General features: G+C 35.9%; 1 protein-coding gene across 1 annotated transcript in view; it reads left to right on the forward strand.

Moving 5' to 3' along the window:
• Positions 1-24,855, forward strand: part of STK3 (serine/threonine kinase 3) — a 127,689-nt gene that overhangs the window by 44,484 nt on the left and 58,350 nt on the right. Inside the window, exons 7-8 of the mRNA XM_059470844.1 lie at positions 12,466-12,603; positions 14,521-14,646. Of these exons, the coding sequence (XP_059326827.1) occupies positions 12,466-12,603; positions 14,521-14,646 (264 nt within the window). The remainder of the gene's footprint in view (positions 1-12,465; positions 12,604-14,520; positions 14,647-24,855) is intronic.

The raw sequence follows: 24,855 nt of genomic DNA on the forward strand, positions 1-24,855 counted from the left end.
GATACTCTCTTCCAATTGCACGTGTCCCTCAGGTAACATAGATGTCATTCATGCTTTAGTTTCCTACTTTGCTTAGGAATATTTCTTGCCTCTATTGTCTCTGCTCTAAGGGAGCTTTCTAGATACTCTTAGGCTGGATAGAGGAATTTCTGTGAAGCTGCTTGAGTGGAATGAATACATACAATTAGAGCAAGAGAGATGCAAGTTCACCATTTTCAAAGTGTACATTTCTCAGATCTACAAAGCCTTCACTTGGTAGTTGCATATATGTTGTAGAGTATCCTGCTATTCAAAGGCTGTTCAAGCAAGATGAATCTTGAAGATTCTTTTTGGGATGCTTCATGTGAACTATGCAGTTTACTCAGTGAGTAGTTATCCTGTTGCTGGTGGAACCCAGAGTATGATTGCTAACGAATCCTTTGTGGAGAGGAAAGGCCATTTACATGTAACTGTATATGGCTGCTGTATCTTGAAGAACCCTTGCATTCAGAAATCCTTTCCTCTGTCTGCCCTGAGGTATTTTGTATAAACTGGGGACAAGCTGCTAGGAATTAAGGGTATGATATGGCCCATTTATACAATATCAGCATTTCTGGTCAGTGCTTCAACTATTGCTATATTGTTTGCATACTTGAGTGATTGCAACTGCCACATTGCTAAACTGTAATTTTTTCAGCAATATAGGCTATAGATTTTGTTCCTAAATAGTTTGTGAAGGAATGTGATTTCTGTGTGTGCCTGTAGTAACAGGGCTTTGCTTTCACTTGTTTTTTTTTTTTCTATGCAGTGTCAGTCAGTGTAGAAAAGCTATGATCCATGCCTTGAGGTGGAACAAAAAATGAAAATATGATCAGTAAGTGTTTGGACAGGGCAGTAAAACACAGGCCACAGACCCAAGCCCAACACTTATGAAATTCTTAAAAATATTCCAGGCTAAATAATGTAGGCCTCTTGACTCTAGATACTTGCTATTTTTTTCATCTTTCTTCAGGTTTGTTTATAATTTGGTTTAAGCAAAGAAAAATAGATGCAAGGCCAGTTCACATTGTTGCAGATCTTTTCTCTCAGTGTCTCTATGTTTCTGGCCTCCAAAATATCTTATGCTCTGATTTTTTTTTTCTTAATTATGAAGAATTTTTCTCTTCTATGTCCTTGATATCCTGTAGAGTGAGAGATGACCAAGTCATCTAATTAGCACTGGATGCCATTAGCGTAATGCATTTTAATTAATCTGTTGTGTTGTGCTTTGTTTTCCTCTGTTGGGTGAAATTTGTTGAAAGTGTAGCAGATCATATTGGTAGGAATAAGAGGTGGATACAAAACCTTGAGATGATACAAATAATAACTAATTTGTATAATTCAAGGTGTTACAGAATACACAAATAATGAGGCTACTTTTATTTTTGCAATTGATAATAAGTCTTGAGAGGTGGATAACTTCTGGGGAAAAAAAGATGCCAAGGTCCAGCAGACATGATTAGAAGGAATATCACTAACTGATTTGCAGTCAAGTGCACTAAGTCTAAACTGTTTTTTTATTTAATAACATAGATCTTAACTACTGTTTTATAGCTAGTGTTTTTGTCAAAAGAGAATCAGCCGTTGATTAAAACTAAAGCATTAAGAAAGACATTTTGTTTATTTCTTTCTTGGAGATAAGCTTGACGGTTTTCCTACTCCTCTGGAACTGGTTTCTCTTCATTATCAGTAAAAGTTATTGTATGGCTAATTACTTGGCAGTTCAGGTTGATTGGAAAATACAGATGTTGCAGAAACAGAAGAGGCTTTTTAGTACTCACTAAATCTAGGGTGCTATATTTTTCTTTTTTACTGTGGTATGTTCAAATGAGCAGGCTTGAAAAGGTTAGTTAGCCACTGGGGATATTAAAAATAAAGTGGAAACTAAATTGTTTGTACTACTTAGACTATTAAAAATGTATATTTTTAAACTAAGTAGAGAAAGAAGGAAAAACACAAACTTTGAATCTGTTTGTATCTATCACCTCAGGGTGGAAAGAGGTGACTTTTAAATTAGTACATTTCAATATAGGAAATCTGGAAGGCATGCAGAAAAAAAATGGTAGTTTTTAGCTTCAGTTTTGTGTTTGATGTAGTCAAATTGTAATTCAAGCAATTGTGTTCTGTAGCCACTGTATGACCTACCCAGCGGCAGCCAGCCCCCACCTTAAAAAAAAAAAAGCCAATTGGCCTGTGTTTAGCTTACTAAATGTCATCTGGATTCAGTAAAATGCAAGTGACCTGCATTGAATTAGTATAATTGTAATACAAACAGAACATCTCATAGTTTTGGTCTCATACAGGAAAAGAGAAAGTTGGAGAGATTTTTCAGTTTGATAAATAAAACTGAAGATACAGAGTTAACTTTGGCTCACAGTTCATTTTACTTTTTGCTGTCTCTTAAAAAAGATACATAGCATCTGAATCTTGTGTGTACTTTTTCTCTTTAGAACATTTTCTGGTTTTGGAAGAATATTCCTGAGGATGTATATCATATCACTTATTAAATAATGAGCAATTGTTAACAATTCCAGTTTCCTCAGACACAATGTTGTTTCAGAGATTTTTTTTTTAAGTTGATTTACCTAACATGTCCAGAATTTGGTATATTGCTTTATCTCTGTCATTTGGTAGGAATTCCATGGCTTTTGAATAGACTTTTGAATTCCATGATGTAGTTTATATTTTTCACACCCTGTACCAGAGAGCAGTGCTTACACATACCAAGCTAACACAGTGCCTTGAAGAACTGAAGTATCAGCTCTGCCACTATATTTTAATTTTAACTCTGACTGTGATCTTGTACTATTCAGTTTGGTTTAAAAAGAGTGTTAGTTTTTTAGAATGTAAGATCAGTGTAATTATAAAAATAATACTATGCCTTGGTTGTACTTCTCTTTTCATTTGGACATTCCCACGTCCAGATTTTACTTTGTAATGCCTCCCACTGCATCATGGCCTGTGGAATAGCAAAAATAGATTTACTATAGTAACTACCTTTCCTTACAGGAAAGAATGTGGCTATTACACTAATTTAGCAATGAATTTTAAGGCTTTACAATATAAATGACATTTATTTGAAAGTAGTAGGGAGAATACTGGAAGCACTAGCAATGCTTCCAGTATTCAATCAACAGTAGCACTGTTTTTGTATGTACCTGGTGTCTGGGAAAGCGGCACCATTGAGTCTTGTATTTTCTCAGTTCCTTGAGAGTCAGCATAGCAGAAACAGGAGGGGTTTTCATTCTTCTGATGAAAGTAGACTGTGCTTTAAGATGTAAGAACTCAATTACTCTTTCATACAAAATCTGTAATTAATTAGTTGTTTTCATTATGTCTGTAGGATGTTGGCATTTAATGTCTAGAATTTTGTAATCTGTCAGTTTAATTTTAGTTCTTAGTTTGCATATTGCAGGTGAATGAATTGTTTTGCTTTGTGCTAGTGGCCAGCTTTTGCTGTCACCTGTTCATCTGTTATTGTAAAAGGTGAAGTAGGAAGCAGCAAACACTGTTGAAAGGCATTGTTCATTTGTGTTTCGTGTTTCTTGTGTTAAACATAACATGGTCATTCTGTTTCTGCACCTAGGCTGACCAAACATGATAATCCCCCGCCCCCCCTTTTTTATTAATACTTTATTTTTAAACTTAATTTATATGAGCACAGGGCAAATGGGAAGGTGGTGGTGCTGAAAATTGTCCTCAAAACACATGCCCAGATTTTGATAATGAAGTTCTGAAACTGCGTTTGTTTATATTTTTTGTAGAATAAAACGCCAAGTTCTGGAACTTCTTGGGTAGTTTATTGGCAACTTTCCTACCATGTAATCTGAATATTCCTTGTTAAAATTTAAACTCATTAGCTCCTCTTCGGTTCTTTATAGACTTTGTCCCTCTTTGAAGTGGCATTTAACATGTTGGGGACTGTTACCATATCTCTCACTGTATCCTCCTCTTTAGACCGAGCAATCCTAATTCATTCAGTCTTTTCTTGCACCGTGTGCTTTTTAAAATATCTAAGCATTGTAGTTACTCTGTTTCAAACCATCTGAGGTCAGTTCACATCTCTGAAAGTTCAATGCCTGAAACTGAGCACAAAAGTGCTGCTGGAGGTCTGACATATCCCAAATAAAGGAGAACTGCCACATATTTCTTGAATACCTTCTTTCATTACTATTGTCTGTGGTTATGTCAGAGATTTCACATTTAAAGTCCAGTAAGTGTACTGCAGCTTTTTCTCACAAATATAAGTTACTCACTCCTTGATTCCTCTACTAGTAAATATAATTGCAAATGCAGTTTTTCCACTTCCTGTCTCATTAAATGTTAGTGTGTCTCTGGATGTAATCATTGCCTTGTTTTCTCAGAAACTGCAGAAAATACTGTGGGAAGAAGAGAAAATATTTTTTTATTAAAGTAAGGTTGATCATTGGAGTTTTCTTGATGGGAAAGTAAGTTTCATATTCGGGTAAAAAGTTGGAACCTTCTAGGCATAATGCATATGAATTTTCAAGATAGTACTGAATCAGGAGTAAAACAAACTATGGTGAAAGAAGACTAAATTAATCACAAAAGTATTCCCTGGATTCTGTCATACTGTGTGCACTTTCTGAAGCATTTCCTTGTTCTGTAGCTGATAAGAAAGTAGTTCAGTGCTGAAAAAAGTAGTTCAGTTTCAAGTTCATGTTCTGGATTTCATGTATTCTGTGACAGGAGTGATAGCAGTGATTTGGGATAGCAGGATGCTTCTGGCTGAAAGGTACAACATTCACAAAGAAATCTTCTCTTCTGATTCCTGGCCACCTATGTGCCTGGGAGATGTCCTTTAGGCTGTGAGGTGCCTAGCTCTTGAGCAAGGATATGCTACAATGTGGGATTTAGTCTGAGAGACACTTTGTGTTGAATTCTGAGCGTTTGAATTGAGTTGGGCAGTGGCCTGAAGTGGCCCCATATCTCTGTTAGGATGATTTTGATTTCCTCACAAAGAGGAGGTGTTGCTCATCGCTATCAAAAGGAAGTTTCCTCCTATACAACAGTGTTTAAAATACTTGTTTTTGCAAGTCTGTGTTAAGTAAAAAATCACTTAGAAGTTTAAACCACTACAACAGATACTTCTTTCTAAACTAAAGGTAGTTTAATTTATTTTTTTTTCCTATCTCAACCCCCTTATTCACAAACAATTCCTCCCCTCAAAAAAATCCTAAAACCTCCACATATACATACATGCAGTACACTCTTCTTTTCTTTCTCTCTCTGCTAAAATTATTCTTGATCACCCAGTGCTGAAATTGAGGGTGCTTTTCAGAATAAGAATAATGAAATAAATTTCAGCTCATTTAGGTTTTCTTTTTGCTGAATAAAGTTATTAGAAATACTGTCCTAGATGGTGTCTGAATGCTGCAGTTCCTTTCAGCTATTTGAAACTTGTGGTTTTTTGTAAGTTTTGCTGACTTTCACTGTCTTTTTTTGTGCTGGTGCTTGGATGTTTTTAAGTCATCAGGGTTCAAATTTTTTTTTATGTCCAAGAACACTAAAAATGTGTAGGCTTTTAATTATTGTGGATGTGAACTTTCAGTATCACCTGTCAATAAAATGTTTAATACTTACACTTTTTAGTACCTATAAGGGGTTATTTGGAATTAGGTATTTTCCTCTGAAAATACCTGTAGATGTCAATAAAAATTCAAAACTGGTAGCTGACTGGGTAGTGTAAACACAAAATCTTGAGTAGCCTGAAATTATTTTTGTTTTCACTTGAAAAATTTCACTTATCTAAAATACTTGCCCCCCTCACTCCAAAAAGAAAAAAAAAACCCAAGGAAAAAAACAAAAAAAACCCCAGTGAAACCAAAGAAGGATTCAGAAACCTCCACACAATTGCAGATTTTTCCATGCTTTGTTTTTCATTTCTACAGACTTTGAAAAGGCATTTGTTGCTCTGCTTTCAAGGATCTAAGTTGAAGGAGGGAAGAATTTTGAGGAGCAGGTTGCTGACTGTGTCTTCTTTCTTTTGAAATGTCACTGACATCAATGACTTGCACCTTGCAGATGAAATGGGAACTTGAAGGTTACACCCCTAAACTAAAAAGACAACGTTCAATTGAATGGCAGAATTCAGGAACATTTTGTGTTGAAGAGCTGAGTCAGGAAATCAAAATAACCCTACTGAATTGGACAGAGAAAGTGAAACGTTCATTTCAGAATAGAAAATGGAAATCTGGGACAAGATAGATGTAAAAAACTACAGGCAGAAGTAATGAAGAGTTCCCCAAATATTATTTAAATATATTAGAATAAAACCTGGAGAAATAGTGATAGGTCTACTGGGCTTGAAGGGAGAAACAAGCGTAAGGAGATCAGTGCAGATAAACACAGTTCTTTCTTTGCATATAACTCCTTTTTTTGTTGAGTAGCTTTCAGATATCTTTGGATAATACAAGTGATGGGTTGTAAGAGTTCAAGAAGCTTTGAAAAATGAAAAAAAAAGAAATAGATAAACTCATAAAATAATCAACTGGCACTAAGTCAGCATGCTGAGGTGTTAGTTCTGGGAGCACATTGGTGGTAATAAATATTTTTGTTACTCATCTGATAAAATGGCTTGATAATGAACAGGCATATACACAGATACCATGATCCTTTTAGCTGAATTAGCAGGGGGAACTTACTCTTTGTCTTGATAATTGCATAGCAGCCAGTACAAGAAATTCTGTCCTTTAAATATATCAGTGGAGGATATGGTAGAAGTTAGGAAATGTGATGAGACTTAAAAATCAGAAGTAAGCGTGTTTAAAACCAGTTATGAAAGACCCCAAACTGAAGGAACTTGTGGCCGTAGAATGCCAACTTGTTCAAGTTGTTGTCACATAACAAATGTTCTGTAATATTCTTTTGAAATTGAAAGCAATTTTTTGGCATCAAAGAATATGTCAATTTGGAAGGGACCCATAGGTTGCATTAGCCCAATTCCCCCTCAGTAGGAAGAGTAAACTCAGAGGTGAATCTGAAGGCACCGTTCTGTTACGTGACGGTGACAACGAGGCAAGGGTGGATTCTTTTCAATACATTTGCAATTGCACTTACTATTGCAAAATGTTTCAGATCTGTATCTTTACATTCTTGACCTGTTGTAATGCTGTCAGTATGTTATGAGCTTACTAGCAATAATAAATATGCAGGTCAATGTAAATAGCTTATCTTTCAGTAACCCATCTTTGCTGTTAATCGTGAGAATAGTCTTCCCATTATGTATCTTTTCTCTGTGTTTATTACCTTATTACTTTACATCTTAAGTTAATCATACTTTGATTTGATTATCGAAAGGTCATTATTCCAGAGAGAAGCTTATGATAGTGAATGGTTGTTAACAGTTGGTATTTGTTTTATTCAGTTTGGTTTTTTTCCCTTGTATTTAATTTTATTTTATTTTTCATGTGCTCCTAGTGTTCATATATGTGATTTTATAATAAAGTCATTTAAATGTAATTTTAACTTATGTAGTATTGTGTACATAGTTTAATCAGTGGCCATTACTAAAAACTATAAAAGTAAGCACAGTAGATTGCATGTTAAATGCCACACATATTTCCCCTCATTAGGACGAAAAATTTTGTCATTTATTGTTTGTTCAGAACTTGCCTGAACTAAAGCTTCACTTGTCCCTTTCTGCATTTAATCCTGCATTGATAATTCTTGTAAGAATCAACTTGGATCAGGTATGTGATAGATGTTTGATGGAACCAGACCTGTTTGTAGTTCTGCACAAAAGGTGTGGGTACACTAGATAATCTTCATCAACATCTGTGTTTGCAGATGGGAGGAGGAAGCAGTGATTTTTAGGATGCTTCTAACAAATAAATCTATTATCTACTATGAAGCAGATTATGAACCGACCTTCTTGACTTTAAACACGTGAGATGTTGTCCAATAAGTTTATTTTTCACTGTGTTGCAGTATTGTAGTTCTGAATGAATAAAACCAAACAAACAGAAAAACCCCCAAAAAGCCACACCAAGAAAACATGCTCAGCAAAGAAAATCCAGTGTAGAATCCTGCTAGTATTTTACCATTCTCCATGCTGATGTTTCATTCTTAGACAGCTGATGAGTTGTGTAACTCAGTCAATGGTGTTTTAAGTGTCTTTTTGAAAGCTGTTCAACAAAGGACGGAGGTTCTATGATATGCATCACAAACAAGAGAAAAATGTGTCTTTCAAGTGATTCTTTGTTTCCAAAGTTACTAAAATTTTGCAGTAATCAATATTTAACTCTGCCAGATTTAAATAGTTTTTTGCACTCTGAAATGTTACCGAGTTTAAATGTGTTTTGGTGTTTGTTTCCTATTTGCTGAACTAAGTAGTATAATTGTGGTTCCAAAAACAATGAAGTCACAAACTGATGTCATGGATCCTTATCCTATTTATAAAAAAGTTTTTCTCTGTAGATTCTAGCAATGAAGCTTCACAGCATGAAAATTACAAAATCACCACAATATGGAAGTCTTTGTTGTGCTCTTCAGTAGCATTTATGATACTGGGGAGATTTGCTGCTTTTTATTACAAGTAACTTATTTCAACTAAATAATAAGAGATAAGTTATTCAGGGAACTAAAAGCCAGAAGACATGGTACCTCTACAAAATTGTTGATCACTTAATGTGTTTGTGGGCTATGTGAAATACAGATACATTACTCTGACTGACCAGAAGAATGAGCTGCACGGATTTTCTGATTAGGAATTTCTATATGTGGTATATGAGCATCTTATTTTTCTTTTGGCGTTTCCTAATTCATCATCATCACCATAATTATATTTTCACGCCAATAAAATTGTCTGTTAAGGAACCTTCTACTAAAAAAGCCCCTGTTTTCAACTTGGACTTAATTTAAAATACTAGGCCCTTTAAGAATAATAAAAAGAAAATCCTGGGCTGACTTGTGCATTTCTTTTCTCATTTAATACCCGGTTCTCAGTCTGGTATTCATTCAACTTAGTTGTAACTGCTGGTGATTGAGCATGGAAGTGCTGCCTGGGAACAAGTATGGTAGAAACTGTGTTGGATTGTCCAGTGCCCAATTCAGAAGTGGCCCCAAAAGCTGCCCTGGCTGATTTTTTCTTCCCCCCATCTTTTATCATACATATATTATAATCTGCCTTGAATTCTGGTTTCACTGCAAGGTGAAGGATTTTTCTCATACCAGTGTGTGAAAGAGGATTCAAAGTAGAATTGGGCTCAAGGTTGAGAGGGGGAGGGATCAGTTCAGGACAAATTTGAAATTCACTCTTTATTATATGCAGGTGAAAACAAACACAGATTAAGCTGATCCTTCTTGCATCTTTAGAGATTTCTTTCTCTTTTTAAAGGTGATTGAATGGTTGAAACTGAAGACTGAGTCATACAATCTAATTCTTTGGTTGTATATTTGCTGTGTTAATCGAGTAAGATTTGTCTTTCTGTCTCAGAAATGTAAGGCAATGTGGAAGGGCATGGTGAGGGTGGGAGAGAGAAAAGAATCGGCCCCAGCTCTTTTATAAGTATGTCAGAACCTGCCCCATCTGTTAAACAATTTTCTCCTAACATTTCCTGCAGTTGGAACTACCAGTTCAGCCCATGTATTTGGTTGGAGTGTAGCTTATATTTGGTGTTTCTTTGTAGCAACGTTTGCCTAACACTGCCTGCATGAGCACTGTCCTCAGCCCCAAGCTGAGAGCTACACTAAAACAAAGAGCTGTGGGAAACTTCTGAGAAAATTACAAGTGGAGTGGAGGTAAAAAAAATACTACAAGTAATAGTTTGGGAAAACATAGGGACTGGAGAAATCTAAGGTAAGATGAAAGAAACATGAAAAAACCCCAAGTATTTCCTGCTTCCATTGGCACCTGGAGTGATTGAAATAGCTTAGTTTTGTTTTAAAATAATATATAGTTATTCTAGGATAGAAATTACCTTTTGGACAAGAAGTGGGGAAGCAAAAATGAGGAATAAGTTCCGGTCAGATAAGTGTTTTGTTTTCATTCCTGGAGATTTGGGACTAGCTTTATAATTCTCCAGTAATTGCTTTGCAAGCCTCTTGAAAGGAAACAAGGTAGTCAAAGCTAAATCGTAGACTGAAAGAGGAAAAGAGCTTAACTTTTCTGCTGAGAAATATGCAAGCCAAAATTAGGTAGTAGAGAGGGAAGATGGAATTGAAACCCAGAATTTTAGGTTGGTTAATAGAATGGAGTGATGAGAGCTGGAGTGAGCTAGCACACATTAGCAAGTGCATGGCATAATTACCAAGTTGGACTAAACAATAACTAGTTTCTGTATGGTTTCTTGTATTACAAAAATGCATCTGATTTTTCTTTTCAGCTAATAGAGCTCATGTGGCATAGTAGGATTTAAAAATGCCTACAGTTTAGCCATTACATAGATATACGTATTTCTGAAGTAGGTGTTTTCAATGAGCGTACAAAGCATACCTGTGGATTTAGAACTCCTGACACTTGAATATCTCCTTTTGTGGCTTTTGTTGCCTGGCATAAAAGAATGATTCACTAATTTCCTCTTTCTTCTCATTGTCCTTTGTGCATGGCCAAGAAGTCAATTCTTTGCTGTGGTTCTTAACTGCTGTGTATTTGATGAAAATAATTGGCCAAGGCAAACATTTTTTTCTAGAACTGTGGAGCTGAGTAGGATTCTAACTTATCATTGCTTACCTGTGGGGGGAGAGGTCAATGTTTATGATCAAAGAGGAGGTACCCATTTTGACACCACATAAACAGAAGTTGGTAGCCTTCTTTTACAGCTGCATGTTTTCAATAGCTACTGCAGAGTTTGCTGTTAAGAGCAGCTGAAGATAAGATCAAAAGTCATCAGTTCAAAGTTCAGAAGAGATCATTAATTTCAAGGACAGAAACTGCTGAATTTGTTAGCCACTGCTTTTTGCCAGAAGTACTTCATGTGTACTGACAATTAATCTTGCATCACAAGTGAATTAGATAAAGCCAGTTACTGAGTGCCACGTTTCCTGTCTCAGTCTATATACTTGTTTGCCATGGCTGCCCACTGAAAATATAAAGCTGATGTTGTAGCATACAATTTTATTAAACAAAATGACAAATTTTGTAAACGTTTAGCAACTATTCAGTACTGAACTAATTTTTCATTAAAATGGTAGTAAACAGTTTTTACATCATTTTGCATGGATTCCACTTTCCTTCAGAATATGAGAAGAATTTTCTAGTGAGGGTTTGATTGAGTTCAGCCAACTTTCATGGCCAGTCAGACTTCTTTTAAGTTATGGATAAAATCTCCTTAAGTTCTCTCTGCCTTCTGCCTATGTTTCAGACACAGACTGAAGCTTCTAGTGCTTCTAGTATGTTAAAAGTGTGTAGAATCAGTTTTTTCCCCTTTTCTGGGTTTATATTTCTGCCTATGCTCATAGAAAAACCAATGAAGAACTTTCACTCCCTGTGAGTTTGGAAAATGTGGTTGAATTGAACCTGGATTTAGAAGACAATAATAGCCTGTTATTGTCAATAGACCTTGTTCTGAATAATCTGTTGCTATCATGTGTAAGTCTTAAGTGATGATATTGGATGCATTTATTACAGACAAAAGTTCAAAAATTTTCATTATTTTGCAGTAGTCTGTCAGAGTTGTATGGCTGTTTTCCCCCCGCTGCAAGTGTGTATTTTTAGAGGAAAACCTGGAAATAATAATATAAAAATGGCACAATATATATAATCTTAGTGTAGGACAAACTTTTTTAAAATATAGGATGAATATTTTTTTCCCAGTTGAAAAATCTGTCTGCATATGGTTCTCAACAGAAGAAATTTTTGCTGTATAGGTAAAATGGTGCATTTTCAATTTCATGTAAGTTTTCAGTATTGTAAGACTTGTTACTTGATTATTTTATTTGTCATCTTTTAGTGTTACCTTAGGACTTTTAGCATGTGCATCTAAATTTTACTTGGCCAAGCAAGTTTTAAAGCTCTGTCTGATGAATGATGAGTGCAAAAGGAAATAGCAATCCTCCCAAATTTCCAAAGCAATTCTCAAATAAAACTAAGTTCACTTAAGGGAGGAGAAGGTGAACTTGACTGTTCACAGCAATTTTATATGTGTGTGTAAACAAGCAGTGCTGTTATTTCTGCTAAGAATTTCTGAAATAATACAATCATCTCTTCAGATTGATGTACAGCAGTAGATTAAATAAGGAGTCTTGTGCTCAGTGGGATACCGTTTAAATAGAGAAAATGTAATGGGAAGTAGTTATATTAGTAGCAGATGGATTTACTTTCTGAATCTTGATCTGAGTAGAAATCCTTGCATACTTAAAATTTGTCTTACAGATTCTTAGCCTGATAAGAAAGATGGATAAAGCAATTTCTTTTTTTTTAGCTTGGCTTCAGCTGCTGTGGTGATGTGTTTTGTTTAGACTTGCTATTGTTTGATTTTTATCTAGGCTATTTTTATGATTCCTACAAATCCCCCTCCAACCTTCCGGAAGCCAGAGCTCTGGTCTGATGAATTCACAGATTTTGTGAAGAAGTGCTTAGTGAAAAATCCTGAACAAAGAGCTACAGCAACCCAGCTGCTACAGGTCAGTATTTAAGTTACTGAGGAAGAGCACATTTTATGTTTGGGTTTTGTTTTTTACCCCTCAAACCCATAATGTTGCGAAAATTTGTAAGGGAAAATCTTATTTTAATTATTATTATGCCTTATTTCTTTTTCACTTTGTAGTCTTTTCTCTGCCAGCTCCTCTATCTCTGCCCCCATTTTATTTCTCTTCTTACTGCTTCTAAAATTAATCATTAAATAGTTTAGGGCTAGTTCTTGCAATTAGTATTGGATCCTTGCTTTGTGATTTGAGGCCCTCAGTAGATCTCAGGATTTAGACAAGTGTTTAGTAACGGAACTGAGCCCAGGTTACCCTTTTGTGTGGACCAGCCATGGGGTATATTCAGTCTTTCCTTCTGGTCATGTCAGATTGAGTAGGCAGGTGTCTGTGTCCTAGAAAGGTCTGATGCAGTGTCATGAATTTGTTCTTGGGCTGAGTTCAGCCAAGTGGGCACTTGCCTGTGTGAGCCACAATTGGCAGTGTAGACCTTTGGAGCAAGGCAGGGCATGCCAGGCTCTCACTTCCTGTATTACTCTCCTGCTAGATTTATTCTGTGTTGAGCTAGCAATAGCAGCTGTTAAATTTTAAGTTCCAGTGAACTCCACTACAAAGAAAACAAAAATTTTGCTAAGTACTTTTTGGTAATAAATCTGTCAAACTGGTAGGTCATGTTATGAAATTGGTAGATCGTGCTATGAATATTTAATTTTATACATTGCAAAATACAAAAATGTTGACCACAAGGGAAGTAAAAATTGAAAGTTATAAGTGTCTGTGTAATGTATGAACCAGTACTTGACACCTTCAGTATGTGAAGTTTGTATGGTTAGCTGAATACAGACTGCTGGATAGAAGAGACTTGCATTAATGTAATGTGGGCAAGTAAGGAGAAACAAAAGAAAAAGCTTCAGTGTACAGTTTCTTTCCCATGCTAACTGACCAGAAAACCAGATACTGTGTTTGTTCGTCAGGAGTCTGTGTTGTCTTTTTCCTCAGCTGGAATTTGGAGCATATGTGATGGAGCTCGAGATGCTGTGAAAATGTTTGAGTAGAAATGAAAGTACTGCCTGTGAGCAGAAGTCATGGAATGAAAAAGAGAGTAATTGAATTAATATATCAAGGGAGAAGATAGATAATAGGTGTAGTGCATGAGGCTTCATCAGTTCTGTTCTTCATGAAACAGTTTTTAAGTATTTATATTTTTATGAAGTGCTTAGTTGTATTTTGCCTAAATTGTATTTGCATATAATGATGCAAAAATCAATTTTTTTCTAACAGCAGGTGTTTATTAGGCAGCAAAATGTGCGAATGGTATAATAAATATTGTCTTAAATTAAGAAGTTATGTTTTAATTGACCTTGAATTAAAAATTAAACTTCCTGCTAAAAGTAAGGGGTTTTTTTACTAGTTCCACTTTTCAGCATCATAGATCAAGAAATATTGTATGACATTTAAAGTATAGGTTTGTTGAAGTAAGCAGCCACAGATGCTCTGGTTAGTGCCATTAATTTATGCTCTCAATTTGTTAAGATTAATTAAATTATGAAACTGAATATCTGAAAAAGTTGGGTTTTCTATGTCAGATCATCACCACTCTATTTACAATTTTCTGCATGATTTCTTTGGAAAATTGTATCCTAACTCATGAAACAGGTATTAAGTGATTACATTTCCCAAGGCTTGAAGTTATTAAAAATAGTTAAAGTAAAATTTTAGTTACTAAGGGGCTGAAAGATACTATGCTGTGTATATTGTGTAGGTTTAGATTTTGGTTACTGTGTAATGCATGATACTGTTTATCACTGAAATCTGTGGTGTTGAATAGGACTTGTAATTAAATCTGGAACACAACTGCTTTAATGATATTACATATTTCAATGATTTTTTTTCCCCTAGCATACATTTATTAAGAATGCTAAGCCAGTTTCAATTTTAAGGGACCTGATCACCGAAGCAATGGAGATAAAGGCAAAGCGACACGAGGAACAGCAGAGAGAGCTAGAAGAGGAGGAAGAAAATTCGGTATGTATCCATTTTTCCTATAATCACCTATACTTTACAGATAAGTTGCTGGTTTTCCCCTACTTCCTGTAGTTGTGTTCAAATACTTTATCAGCTTTCTGTGTAGTTTTAAGCCTATGAATTTTGAGTATGCCACTCTTTAATTATGAGTTATGCTGTATAAGCCAGCTTTCAGCGCTATTCCATGAAATGTCTTAGTAAAAAGCTTTTCTAGGAAGTGGGAAAAGAAACCATGTCAACTTCAGCTATTCAGACTAATATTAAAACCCTCAAAATTGTTTAAGGTTCTACTTTCACAGGTGGACTTCTAGACAAGTGGTTTAGTTTTTAGTTCAGGGCACTTTGCTTGGTGTTTTGGTTTTTTGTTTAAGCCTAATGTACAGAATAATTAATGACGACACTCAGTAAGCAGTGATGGCAGTAACAAGTAACATGAAAATGGTGACAGCACTTCATTCTTCAGGTGACATTGTCAGCATATGTTTGAGGAGAGAAGCAGGTTGTGTAATAAGTAGGTTGCATTTAGAATTGTTTGGCAGTGTTAAGAAAAAGTCTGTGTTCCTGACATTGTTATTCTTCCCTACATGATTCATTTCAGGTTAGTCTTGTGCAGTGCCGCATAATGTGCTTCAAAGAAGTGTATTGCCATACATACAGTGTATGGTCATTCAGGAAGAGCACAAAGAGAAGATGGAGACTGGAATGTTACAGCTTTGAGCAAACAGAAAAGAGCAGTGCAGTAAATGCAGTTTATAGCAAATTGTAGAATCCTGGTTACAGAGTGCTATGTGATGATCTATGTATAGGAATACTTTTCAAGCAGATTCTCTGCAATCTTTTCTATCTCCAATAATCAGTGTGGATGGCTGCATTTTTTTTCTGTTTGAAGAGTATTTTCTGAGAATATTCATAGCTTGTTTTATGAAGGTCGTTTACTCTAAATTGTGTTTGCTTACTCAGTAACAAACAGGCAGGGAAGGCTGAGATTATTTTTGTTACGTTAGGAAATTTTCCTCTGTGTGATTCGACATGCAGAGTTGATGTTTGTGACTTGACTTATTGAATCGTTGATTTTTGAAGATACTGATTTATTACTGACATAAAAATCTGATATCTTGACTAGCTTGCTTTCATCCATACTATTTCCTTCTGAACTAGAAGGAAAATCTTATTTTAATCTTCCTTATTGGGCAATGTTGATGTCTTTTGCATTAACCCGAAATTAAGCATCTGATTACTTAAGTCTGAGGTTTAGATCACATTGCTGGGCACAGTCTGTGCCAGCTAAGGATGTGGTGTACATCTCCCTCTCCCTCTCCCTCTCCTGCATGGAAGGGTGTAACACAAGTTTGGTTCACCTCAACTGAGACAGCATTTAGCAACTCCTCGTGGTTCTTGCATGGGTACAGAAGTCAGAACCTAACAGTGCACTCCCCACTTTCTCCTTCCCTCCATACTTCCCCCAGTTTAGTGTTCAGTGTCAGAGAACCTCAAATCCAGGATTGAGGCAGCAATCTGTTACTTGTGTTACCATTGTAGTAGTTGGGAATTCTGCCATGAGCTTTTGTGGTGCTATAAGGGAACAAGTTGTAGTAAAAAAGACAGCAAGAATCTGCTGGTCACTAAATACAGAAGATAAGTGCCTCAAATCTGAAAGTAACAGGAGTATCTTTGGTTAACAGGGCTGAGAAAACAGAATCATAGAGTGGTTGAGATTGAGAGGTACCTGCAGAGGTCATCTTGTCCAATCCCCCTGCCTAAGCAGGGCCACTGAGGTTTGGCTGCCTGGGACCATGTCCACAACCTCCCTGTGTAGCTTGTGCCAATGCTCCCTCACCCTCATGGTACAAAGAGTGTTTCCTGATGTTCACAGGAAATCTTCTTTTCATTATATGCCCATTGCCTCTGCTCCTGGGCACCACTGAAAAGAGCCTGACTTCATCCTCTTTGCACCTGCCCTTCAGATATTTACACATGCTGATGAGGTCCCCTAGAGCTTTGTGTTCTAGAGGGTGAGCAGTTCCAGCTCTCAGTCTCCCCTCCTGGGAGAGATGCTCCAGTCCCTTGATCATCTTTGTGGCCCTTTGTGAACTCTCTGGTGTGTGCATGTCTCTCATAGTGAGGAGCCCAGAAGTGGACCCAGCACTCCAGGTGTGGTGTCCAGCAGTGTGGGGCAGCAGGGAAGGATCACTCACCTTCCTGCACCTCCTAGCAACTTTGTCTAATGCAGTGCCTAATTTGTCTAATTAGCCACTATTGTTAAAAGATTGGTTTGCTCTTAAAAATGAGTGCTGTTGTAGTATATAGAAATGCTAAGTCATTTTTTAGCATTTAAAATTTACACTAATAGAATGTTAGGGCCTATGAATCATATAGCAGTGCATGAGCAACAACAAACCCAGAACCAGAGGTCAACCTCTGCTTGAAGAAATTGCTCTTCAATATAAGGCAGAAGGTCAGAGCAGTTGGCAGCTCAGCATTTGCGTATCTTGCTCAATTTTTTTTGTGGTCATGATGTAGAGGAGTTCCAAAGACCAGCCTTGCAGAGGGCTAGAGGCAGCCCTCCCTGTAGTTCACAGGATGTGAGAAAAGAGTAAAGGTCTGAAAACTTCACGGGTGAGAAAGGGTAGAGGCAAATTTGAGGCAGAGCTGACTTCTCAGTACTAAATAGTGACAGAATAGGAGAAAGCCATGAAAGTGGGCTTGTGAATGAGACTAGCTAGTCCAGAAAAGAAAGGAAGTAGGAAAACAGAAAGAAGAGCATGACTTCAGCACAGTGAAAGACAGAAAGGGAGAAATTGGAAAATGAAGCTTTGTAGTATTACCTTCAGTGGAGGGATCAGTAGATGAGATTTTAAGATGACAAAAAGAGAAGGATGATAGAGTCTGGTAAAAACTTCAGCAATATGTTCTTTCAGAATGCTTTTATCATCTTTTGTTATATGATGTTGTGTACTCCTTTTTATTTTGCACTGCAGATGCTGACTTCCAGGCTGTAATTGTTTAACTAATATTAATAATTAGCACCAAATTATTTTTACAAGGTCTATTAAGAGACATGCAAGAATATCTTATAACAGACAAGAGGATGTCCAGGTGTTTTTGCTGTTAAGTTTATATTGAAGAATTACACATTTTCAAAAGTTTCTCATTGTAAGAAGATCAAGTAAAAGAAGATTTTTATACCTACTATAAAAAAATAATTTTGTGTATTTTTTAATGCTATTGAGATTTTTTTAATTCCCTGAATTTTCCCACAGTTTTATGGTTTAAGAAAATAATCTGTGACAAGATTTGTAGTTAGGATGAAATATTTAATAGTTATTAAAACTGGTGGTATTTGGTAGTAAATGTGACTTTTGCTATCAGTAAATGTATCTCTAATAATTTTGTGTTGCTTGGTAAGTCTTGAGTGAAAAAAGTTTTGAAATACTTGGCTTTAATAGAAAAAGTGAGCATACAAGTGTTTGAAATTAAGAATATTGATGGTGAGCTGAGGAGGGATTTCCTCGTTGACAAAAACAGTTTTTGGAGTGACCTATGAATATCTTTTGTGTGTTACAGTGCAGAACAAATTTTGTTCTGGTCTGGTTATAATAGTTGTTTGGTTATAATACAGACTTCCTATGTCTTGCAGAAGTTTCAGTGCAGTGCATTTCTTATATCATTGTAAGAAATTCCAGTTTCATTTGAGAGATAACCCAGAATCTTGTACAGTTGCTGTCACCAAAGGTTCTGATCAGCCAGAAGTGCAAACTCATCCAAACTAGGAAACGGCATCATGAACTTGTACCAGTCCCTAGGGGGGCCTACAAGAAAGCTGAAGGACATTTCTCAGGGGCATGTACTATAGGGGTGATGGCTTTTATCTGAAGGAAAATAGATTGAGATTAGATATTAGGAGGAATTCATTGTGGAGAGGATGTGTAGAACAGGTTGCTAAGAGAAGCTACACTAGAACAGGTAGCTAAGAGAAGCTGTGGATTCATAAAGTGAAGAAGCTGTGGATTCATAAAGCCCTATTCATAAAGTGCTGTAGGTCAGGTTTGATGGGAGCAGTCTGATCTAGGTGAAGGTGTCCCTGCCCGTGGTAGGGGACTTGGTACTAGATGGTCTTTAATGTCCTTTCCAATCCCAAACATTCTGTGATTTGTTGAAACTGTTACCATTTTCTTTTCAATTAAACACATTCTCTGTAAGGTGTTTCTTGAATGCATGTTGCTCACATACTGCATAGTGGAAAACTCCTGTACAACATGTTAGGTGTAAGTGAAGCCTGCAGTAAGTGGTATTCTGATTTTAGTTTTGTAAGCTTACTAGGTAGAGGTTAATCAGTGGACCCACAAGTTATTAGAGGAAACCAGGATAAACATCTGAAAGAATAAAATGAAAGCATTACAATATTTGTGTTTGTCATTTTTGAGAAAGAAACAATCAATTCCCCAACCCTACGCTTCACTTCAAAATAATTTGAAGTGAATAATAATTTGACAATAATATGTCTTTCATTTAATCTGGAACTTGTTTGTGGAACTGCCAGAAAAAGAATAAACCAATTTTTTCTGCACTTCTGAGTGTTTATTATTTTCTTTTTGGAAAGGGAAAGCAGATAATATGAGTGCCTTTTTGGTGTAATTGGTATACAGTTTGGTAGCGGATGAAGTCAGCAGTCCAGCATTCAGGGATAAACATAAATAACCCTTGCACATTTCTCTTCCTTATACATCAGTTTCACAGAATCCCATAAGAAATACAGGGCCGCTTGTATGTGGTTTACACGACTACATGATCCTATAGTTCAGATGAAAATTCAGGTCTTGGTAAGTCTGCAGTGATGGCAACAATGCTAGAAAGAGCTAACGACAGTCCCTGTGTTACCTTATGTAGTGGTAGTGGCAGTAAGTAATGCATGTATTTCTTCATAATTTAATATGTGTAAATGGTTTTAGATTGTGTCTAGAATTGGAGTCACTGTTCAGTTGCAAAGTAATGGCCACCTGGCGCTTCAATTTTGAAAAATAACACCTCAAAAATGGATTTTTTTCCCCAATAATACTACTGTGAAAGCCTCCCTGTAGAAGCAGACTCGAACTTTGAGAAATATATATTTAACAACATCTAAAAGCAAGAGCAAATATTGGTGTTAGTGTTAAGTGGAGTCTATTGAGGTTAAAGTTCTCTCATAGGCAGTGAATTAAGTCCATATACTATTGAAAAAGAATGGTTTCAGTTAATGTGTCAGGGGTTTGAATTTATTGATCTAACCCCCAAGGTATTTCCTATGTAAATTGTGAGGAGTTCAGCTCGTTACTCCCTAGTACATGATTTGAGACCCATCAAGAAGTTTCTTATGTTAGGAAATCTGTTTAACCCTAACAGTTACATTTGAATAAGTTTTTGTGCTTTAATACCTTCTTAAAGTCACTTATTGTATAGTAATGGGCACTCAAGTTATAAGTGACTTACATAACTGGAAGTAGAATGGATTGTGTGGATCTGGAGAAATAATCAGATGCAAAGTTTTCACAATTATGTACTTAATTTTCAGGATCAATTCAATTGTCCTTCAGGTGAGGAAGAGTTACATCCCCCCTAAAAATTTTTCCTTTTCACCACAGTCTGTGAACATTTTATAGCGTCAGAAGTTGTAAATGTAAATACTGTAAATATTTTTTACTGTTAAAAACTTTGTATTATAGACCTCTAAATAAATGTCCAGGTTGAATACAGTCTTCATGTCTGTATCCTTCCTGAGAGATATAGTATCATTATAAATAGTGTGCTCAGAATTGATTTTATGCCTGTTATGAGAGCTGCTCATGTGATGAGAATGCCTTGTGACAAACTGACGTGTTTTGATAGGTGCTGAGGTAGTTGTACAGCTTTTTTTAATTAAGCAAAAATCGCAAGTGTTGTGTTCTACAGAAGGTTAATCCCAATATCAAAGTTTAAATGTTAGTTTAGGCATTATGAGGCATGACCAATCTCTTCTCGTGCATTTTTGGAAGTGTGATGTGAAGTGGATGCTGGGGCTGGGCAGCTATATTATGGGAATGTAAAGTAACTCATTGCCTGGCAGCTTACAGAAAACATGTCTAAATATTTGTTTGTGTAGACCTTTAAAGGAGTGAGCTAACAAGCAGCTCTCTCTATGTTTTCTTTTACAATTTAATGTCGCTGTGATGTGAGAAATGTTGAAATCTTTTAGAGTATTAAATCAAGGAATTACTACTTCAGTGATCCCTTTTTTTTTCTTGGGCACTTGATGGGTGACAACTATCAACACCAAAGCCAACTGTCAAATAATCAATTGTTCCTATATTTAGAATTATTTATTCATTCATACGAAGGATTATTTGGTTAATCCTGTATCAATTATGAAAAGTTGGCATCTGTATTTTGAGACTCTAAGAAATAATTGCTGTAATTATTCCTTTATATTTTTACAATATTTATGGTGTTGTTGTAAAGGAACTAGTGAATCATATGTTATTTTGTATTTTAAATCTGATAAACTGTGCTGTACTTTTCTGAAGGTTTTTATATTTGCTTTCATGCTTCTTTCATGTGTTTGCATGTATGTGTTGTACTATATTTATATATATATATATATATATATGTATACATGTAATTTTGTATGAAAGTGTTAAAACTTTCTCTTTCCCTGACATTTTTTCTTCATGCCAAAGAACACTTGACATATGTGTTAATTAGATTTGATTGCAATCCTTTAGGTGTCCTGAAGTTAGAAAAGCAGCATATTGTTAAAACCTACAGCAGTATGGAGCCAGAAACTGGTTATAGGAGGAATAAACCTGGGGAGGTACAAGCATGCAGCAAGGCTTCATTACCTGTAGGTAGAAAATGTGCTTAAGTGCTGTTTTGTGATAGATGTCTGTTGAATGTGATAGGATTTGACTGTGTGCTGAAAGTTAAGTTTTTACCTGTTTCACTGATGGGTCTAAGCTTTGTGTGCTCAGTATTAATCATATACTCAGGTTGAAGTTTGGCTTTACGTTAGGAGCTTTTACAAAATCCTTCTGCTTGACCAAACTAAATTGTGTGTTTATGTAGCTACTGCAGTGCTTTAAAAAAAGATAGCTGTGACTACAGCTATATTTTTCAAAGGTGATGATGAGGTGTTAATAGTAAATGAAATGATTTTACAGGATACTTAATTTTGCCAGCATGTAAATAAATCTTCCTTTAATACGTTGCAGCCGAGTTGGCCGTCTTTGCTGCCCTCTAGTGTTCTTTTAACATGCCAAACCATAGGTAGAGAGATTTTTAAAGCAACTGCTGCTGCATTTGCTTCTCTTGTTTAGGTTTTTATCAGTCTTCATACCTCCTGATGTTTAAAAGGAAACAGAAAAATCCTTTAATCTTTATCACCTCGGCTCATTCACTTCTGTACTGATGTAGACTCTGGTACGGTCTGCAGGGCCTACTTCTCTGAGAAAACTTCTTGTGTGATGAGATCTTTTATTTTACAAGTATGTAATGAAGTCTTGGTGTGGTCTCTGCTGAAGTCTTTTTGAATTTTTTATCCTGATAATCAAATGTCTGTGATTGCGTTTTTATGCTCTAAGGGTTGATTTTGCTAATAACATCATTCTGGTAAATAAGGACATCTGGAGGGTTAGTCTTATAGGGTTGCAGGTTATTGCTGGTACTTTACTTGTACTTTACATTATGATGTTATTCAGAGTTTCTGTAGTCTGTCGTTATTTCTGTAGCATTTAAAGAGATTTTAGAGTTCTTGCTTGTGCCTCACCTTCTGTCGCTGTACAGTGGTGTAACTGATACCTCTTCCAAATACCAGTTTGGTTGCTTATTACTTGTACACAGGACAGCAGCCGACAGTTAACTCCAGAGTTAGTTGTTTTTACCGTTTGATTCTTGTATCTGTTTTCATAAACAATATGAGAACAGGACACTTCAGCTTTAATACTTCTCTTTTTTTTCCTGCTTAAAATTGAGATTGTGTTTGTTTTTATTTAATCAGTGTATTTACCTTTTTTAACAAGAGATCACAAGTTCTATGCCAATATTTATGTACTGTAAAGCACGAATCAGAATTTGTATGAAACAATCACTTTCATCTCTCATGTAAATGTGCACATCCATAACTTGGATACCCACTGCATGTTTTTATTAAGTTACCTTCTCAGAACCAGTGTAGTCTACTGCCATGTTAGCTGAATCTCATATTTATGAGAAATACTGGAGTGACAGTTCTGGAAGCAATCTGTGTTAGCTCCAAAATTAAATATTCTGGGCTGTGCACAGGCCATGAGAAGTTTGACATTGTTCTGTCTCAGTACATCATTCCTGATATAAGGAAAACACCATTCATCAAAATTGTTGTGTACTTCCCTTTTTATGGCAGCTGTTCCTCTAGTACTAAGGTGAGCTTTTGTGATCCTTAGTCTCCTAGGGGCTAAAAGATAACCCTTCTCTTTGCTGAGAGACCGTGCTAAGACAAAGGCTTTTGGCACTCAGCCTGGAAAATGAAATGCTGTTCTTTGGGCCAAGTCCAGGTAGCTGATTTGACTGAAGAAATAAAAGATACTTATTCAATTAAGCAGAAGTTATCAAAATCGTAATTTAGGACTCCATTTCATACTTGTTGATATTGTTAGCCATCACCTTTTCCCATTAATTGTACAATTAAAGTTTTGAGCTCCAGGAAAGTGTTTGTTTAATTTCTTATTTCAGCTTAGGGAAGTTTAAGGCCATATGCACTGCAAGTGCATATTGATATTGATATTAATATTAGTCAGCCTGGTCTGTAAATCAGATGTAACTGTGCCTTAAACGCAGAGATTTTTATGTGAGAGATGCCACATTTGTAGTGATTAGTAGGTAAAACACCAGTATGTTGTGAGTCAGCTTTATGTTGTATTGCAGTATGGAAAGAAACACTTGTAGGTTAACTGTTCTGGCACTTTTAAAATGTGATGCAAAACTACTTTTTTTTCTGAGCACCCTATTTAGAAGTGGGAAAATGCAATTCATAGAAAATACTGGGGTTAACAGTAACATTTGGTGGTAGATAGTAAAGAAAATTGAAGCTGCCACCAGGAGGAGCAGTACCAAAATATTCTCATTTTTTCACTGTCACAGTTGCCTAGTGCTGTAGCTCTAAGCTGTCTGTATCTTTGGGAATATCACAGTTTTTTTAAGGGTAGGGTACTAAATAGAATGCAACTAAAAAAACCCCAAAAACCCTGAAAGAATGCAAATGAACTCCTCAAGTATTTTTGTAAATTATAATCTGGAAAATAATTATGCTTTTGATATTCGGAACTTTTATTGAAATCTGTTTAGTCTGTATCCTGTTTTCATTGTGGTATGCTGTTAGCCGGACTATCAAATTAAATCTGGTATTGTATCTCTTACTTGAGATGCAATAGAATAATTTTCAGGAGCTGGTATTACTGCACTCAATTTTCTATATCTACCTAGACCAGCCCTTAGTGAAACAGGCACTCAGGGCATGCAGCTCGTGTGTCTGTGTGAGAGGCAAATTGCCTGCCATGCCAGGGAGTGACTTCAGTGAGAAACAGAAAGTGCCAGACCTTGCAGGGGTTTGAGTTGGGGCTTTACTTTTTCTGGCATTCTGCCTCTGTTTTCCCCAGCTCCTGCACTTATAAGTCACTTTCTAGTTTAACATTTAAAATCTATAAAGCAATGCAAAGATTTAGGACAAAGGGGAAATTTCTTAGTGGCTGAAGGCTTGTTTTAATGTTACATATTTGCCTGAATGTATTTAGAAGTCTTGTAGATGTGGCATTTAGGGTCATGATTTAGTGGTGGACTTGGCAGTGCCAGGTTAACAGATTGATGATTTTAGGAGTCTTTTCCAAACTAAAGCATTCTGTGATTCTATGTAGCAACACCATGTTATTTGTAAGGGGTAAATAAAAAAAAATAAAAATCAAGGGTTATGTAATAGTCTTCCAAGCTATGTAACTAAAATATTTTGCTTATCAGGAATAAAATTCATTTATCAAGGAACTCTAATGAAATTTTGACACAGTAGAGGAAATGGATGCATATATGGCTATAGAACTCATGCAAGTAACATTTGTATTTAAAATACAACAATTTGACATAGAGTAACTTCATTGTGATGAGTATTTTTGCTTACATTTAATCAACAAATGAGAATATTTTTTTTTTATCTTGAGTAATAGATTTTATTCA

The sequence above is a fragment of the Ammospiza nelsoni genome, chromosome 1 (genome assembly GCF_027579445.1).
Source record: "Ammospiza nelsoni isolate bAmmNel1 chromosome 1, bAmmNel1.pri, whole genome shotgun sequence".
NCBI lineage: Eukaryota > Metazoa > Chordata > Aves > Passeriformes > Passerellidae > Ammospiza > Ammospiza nelsoni.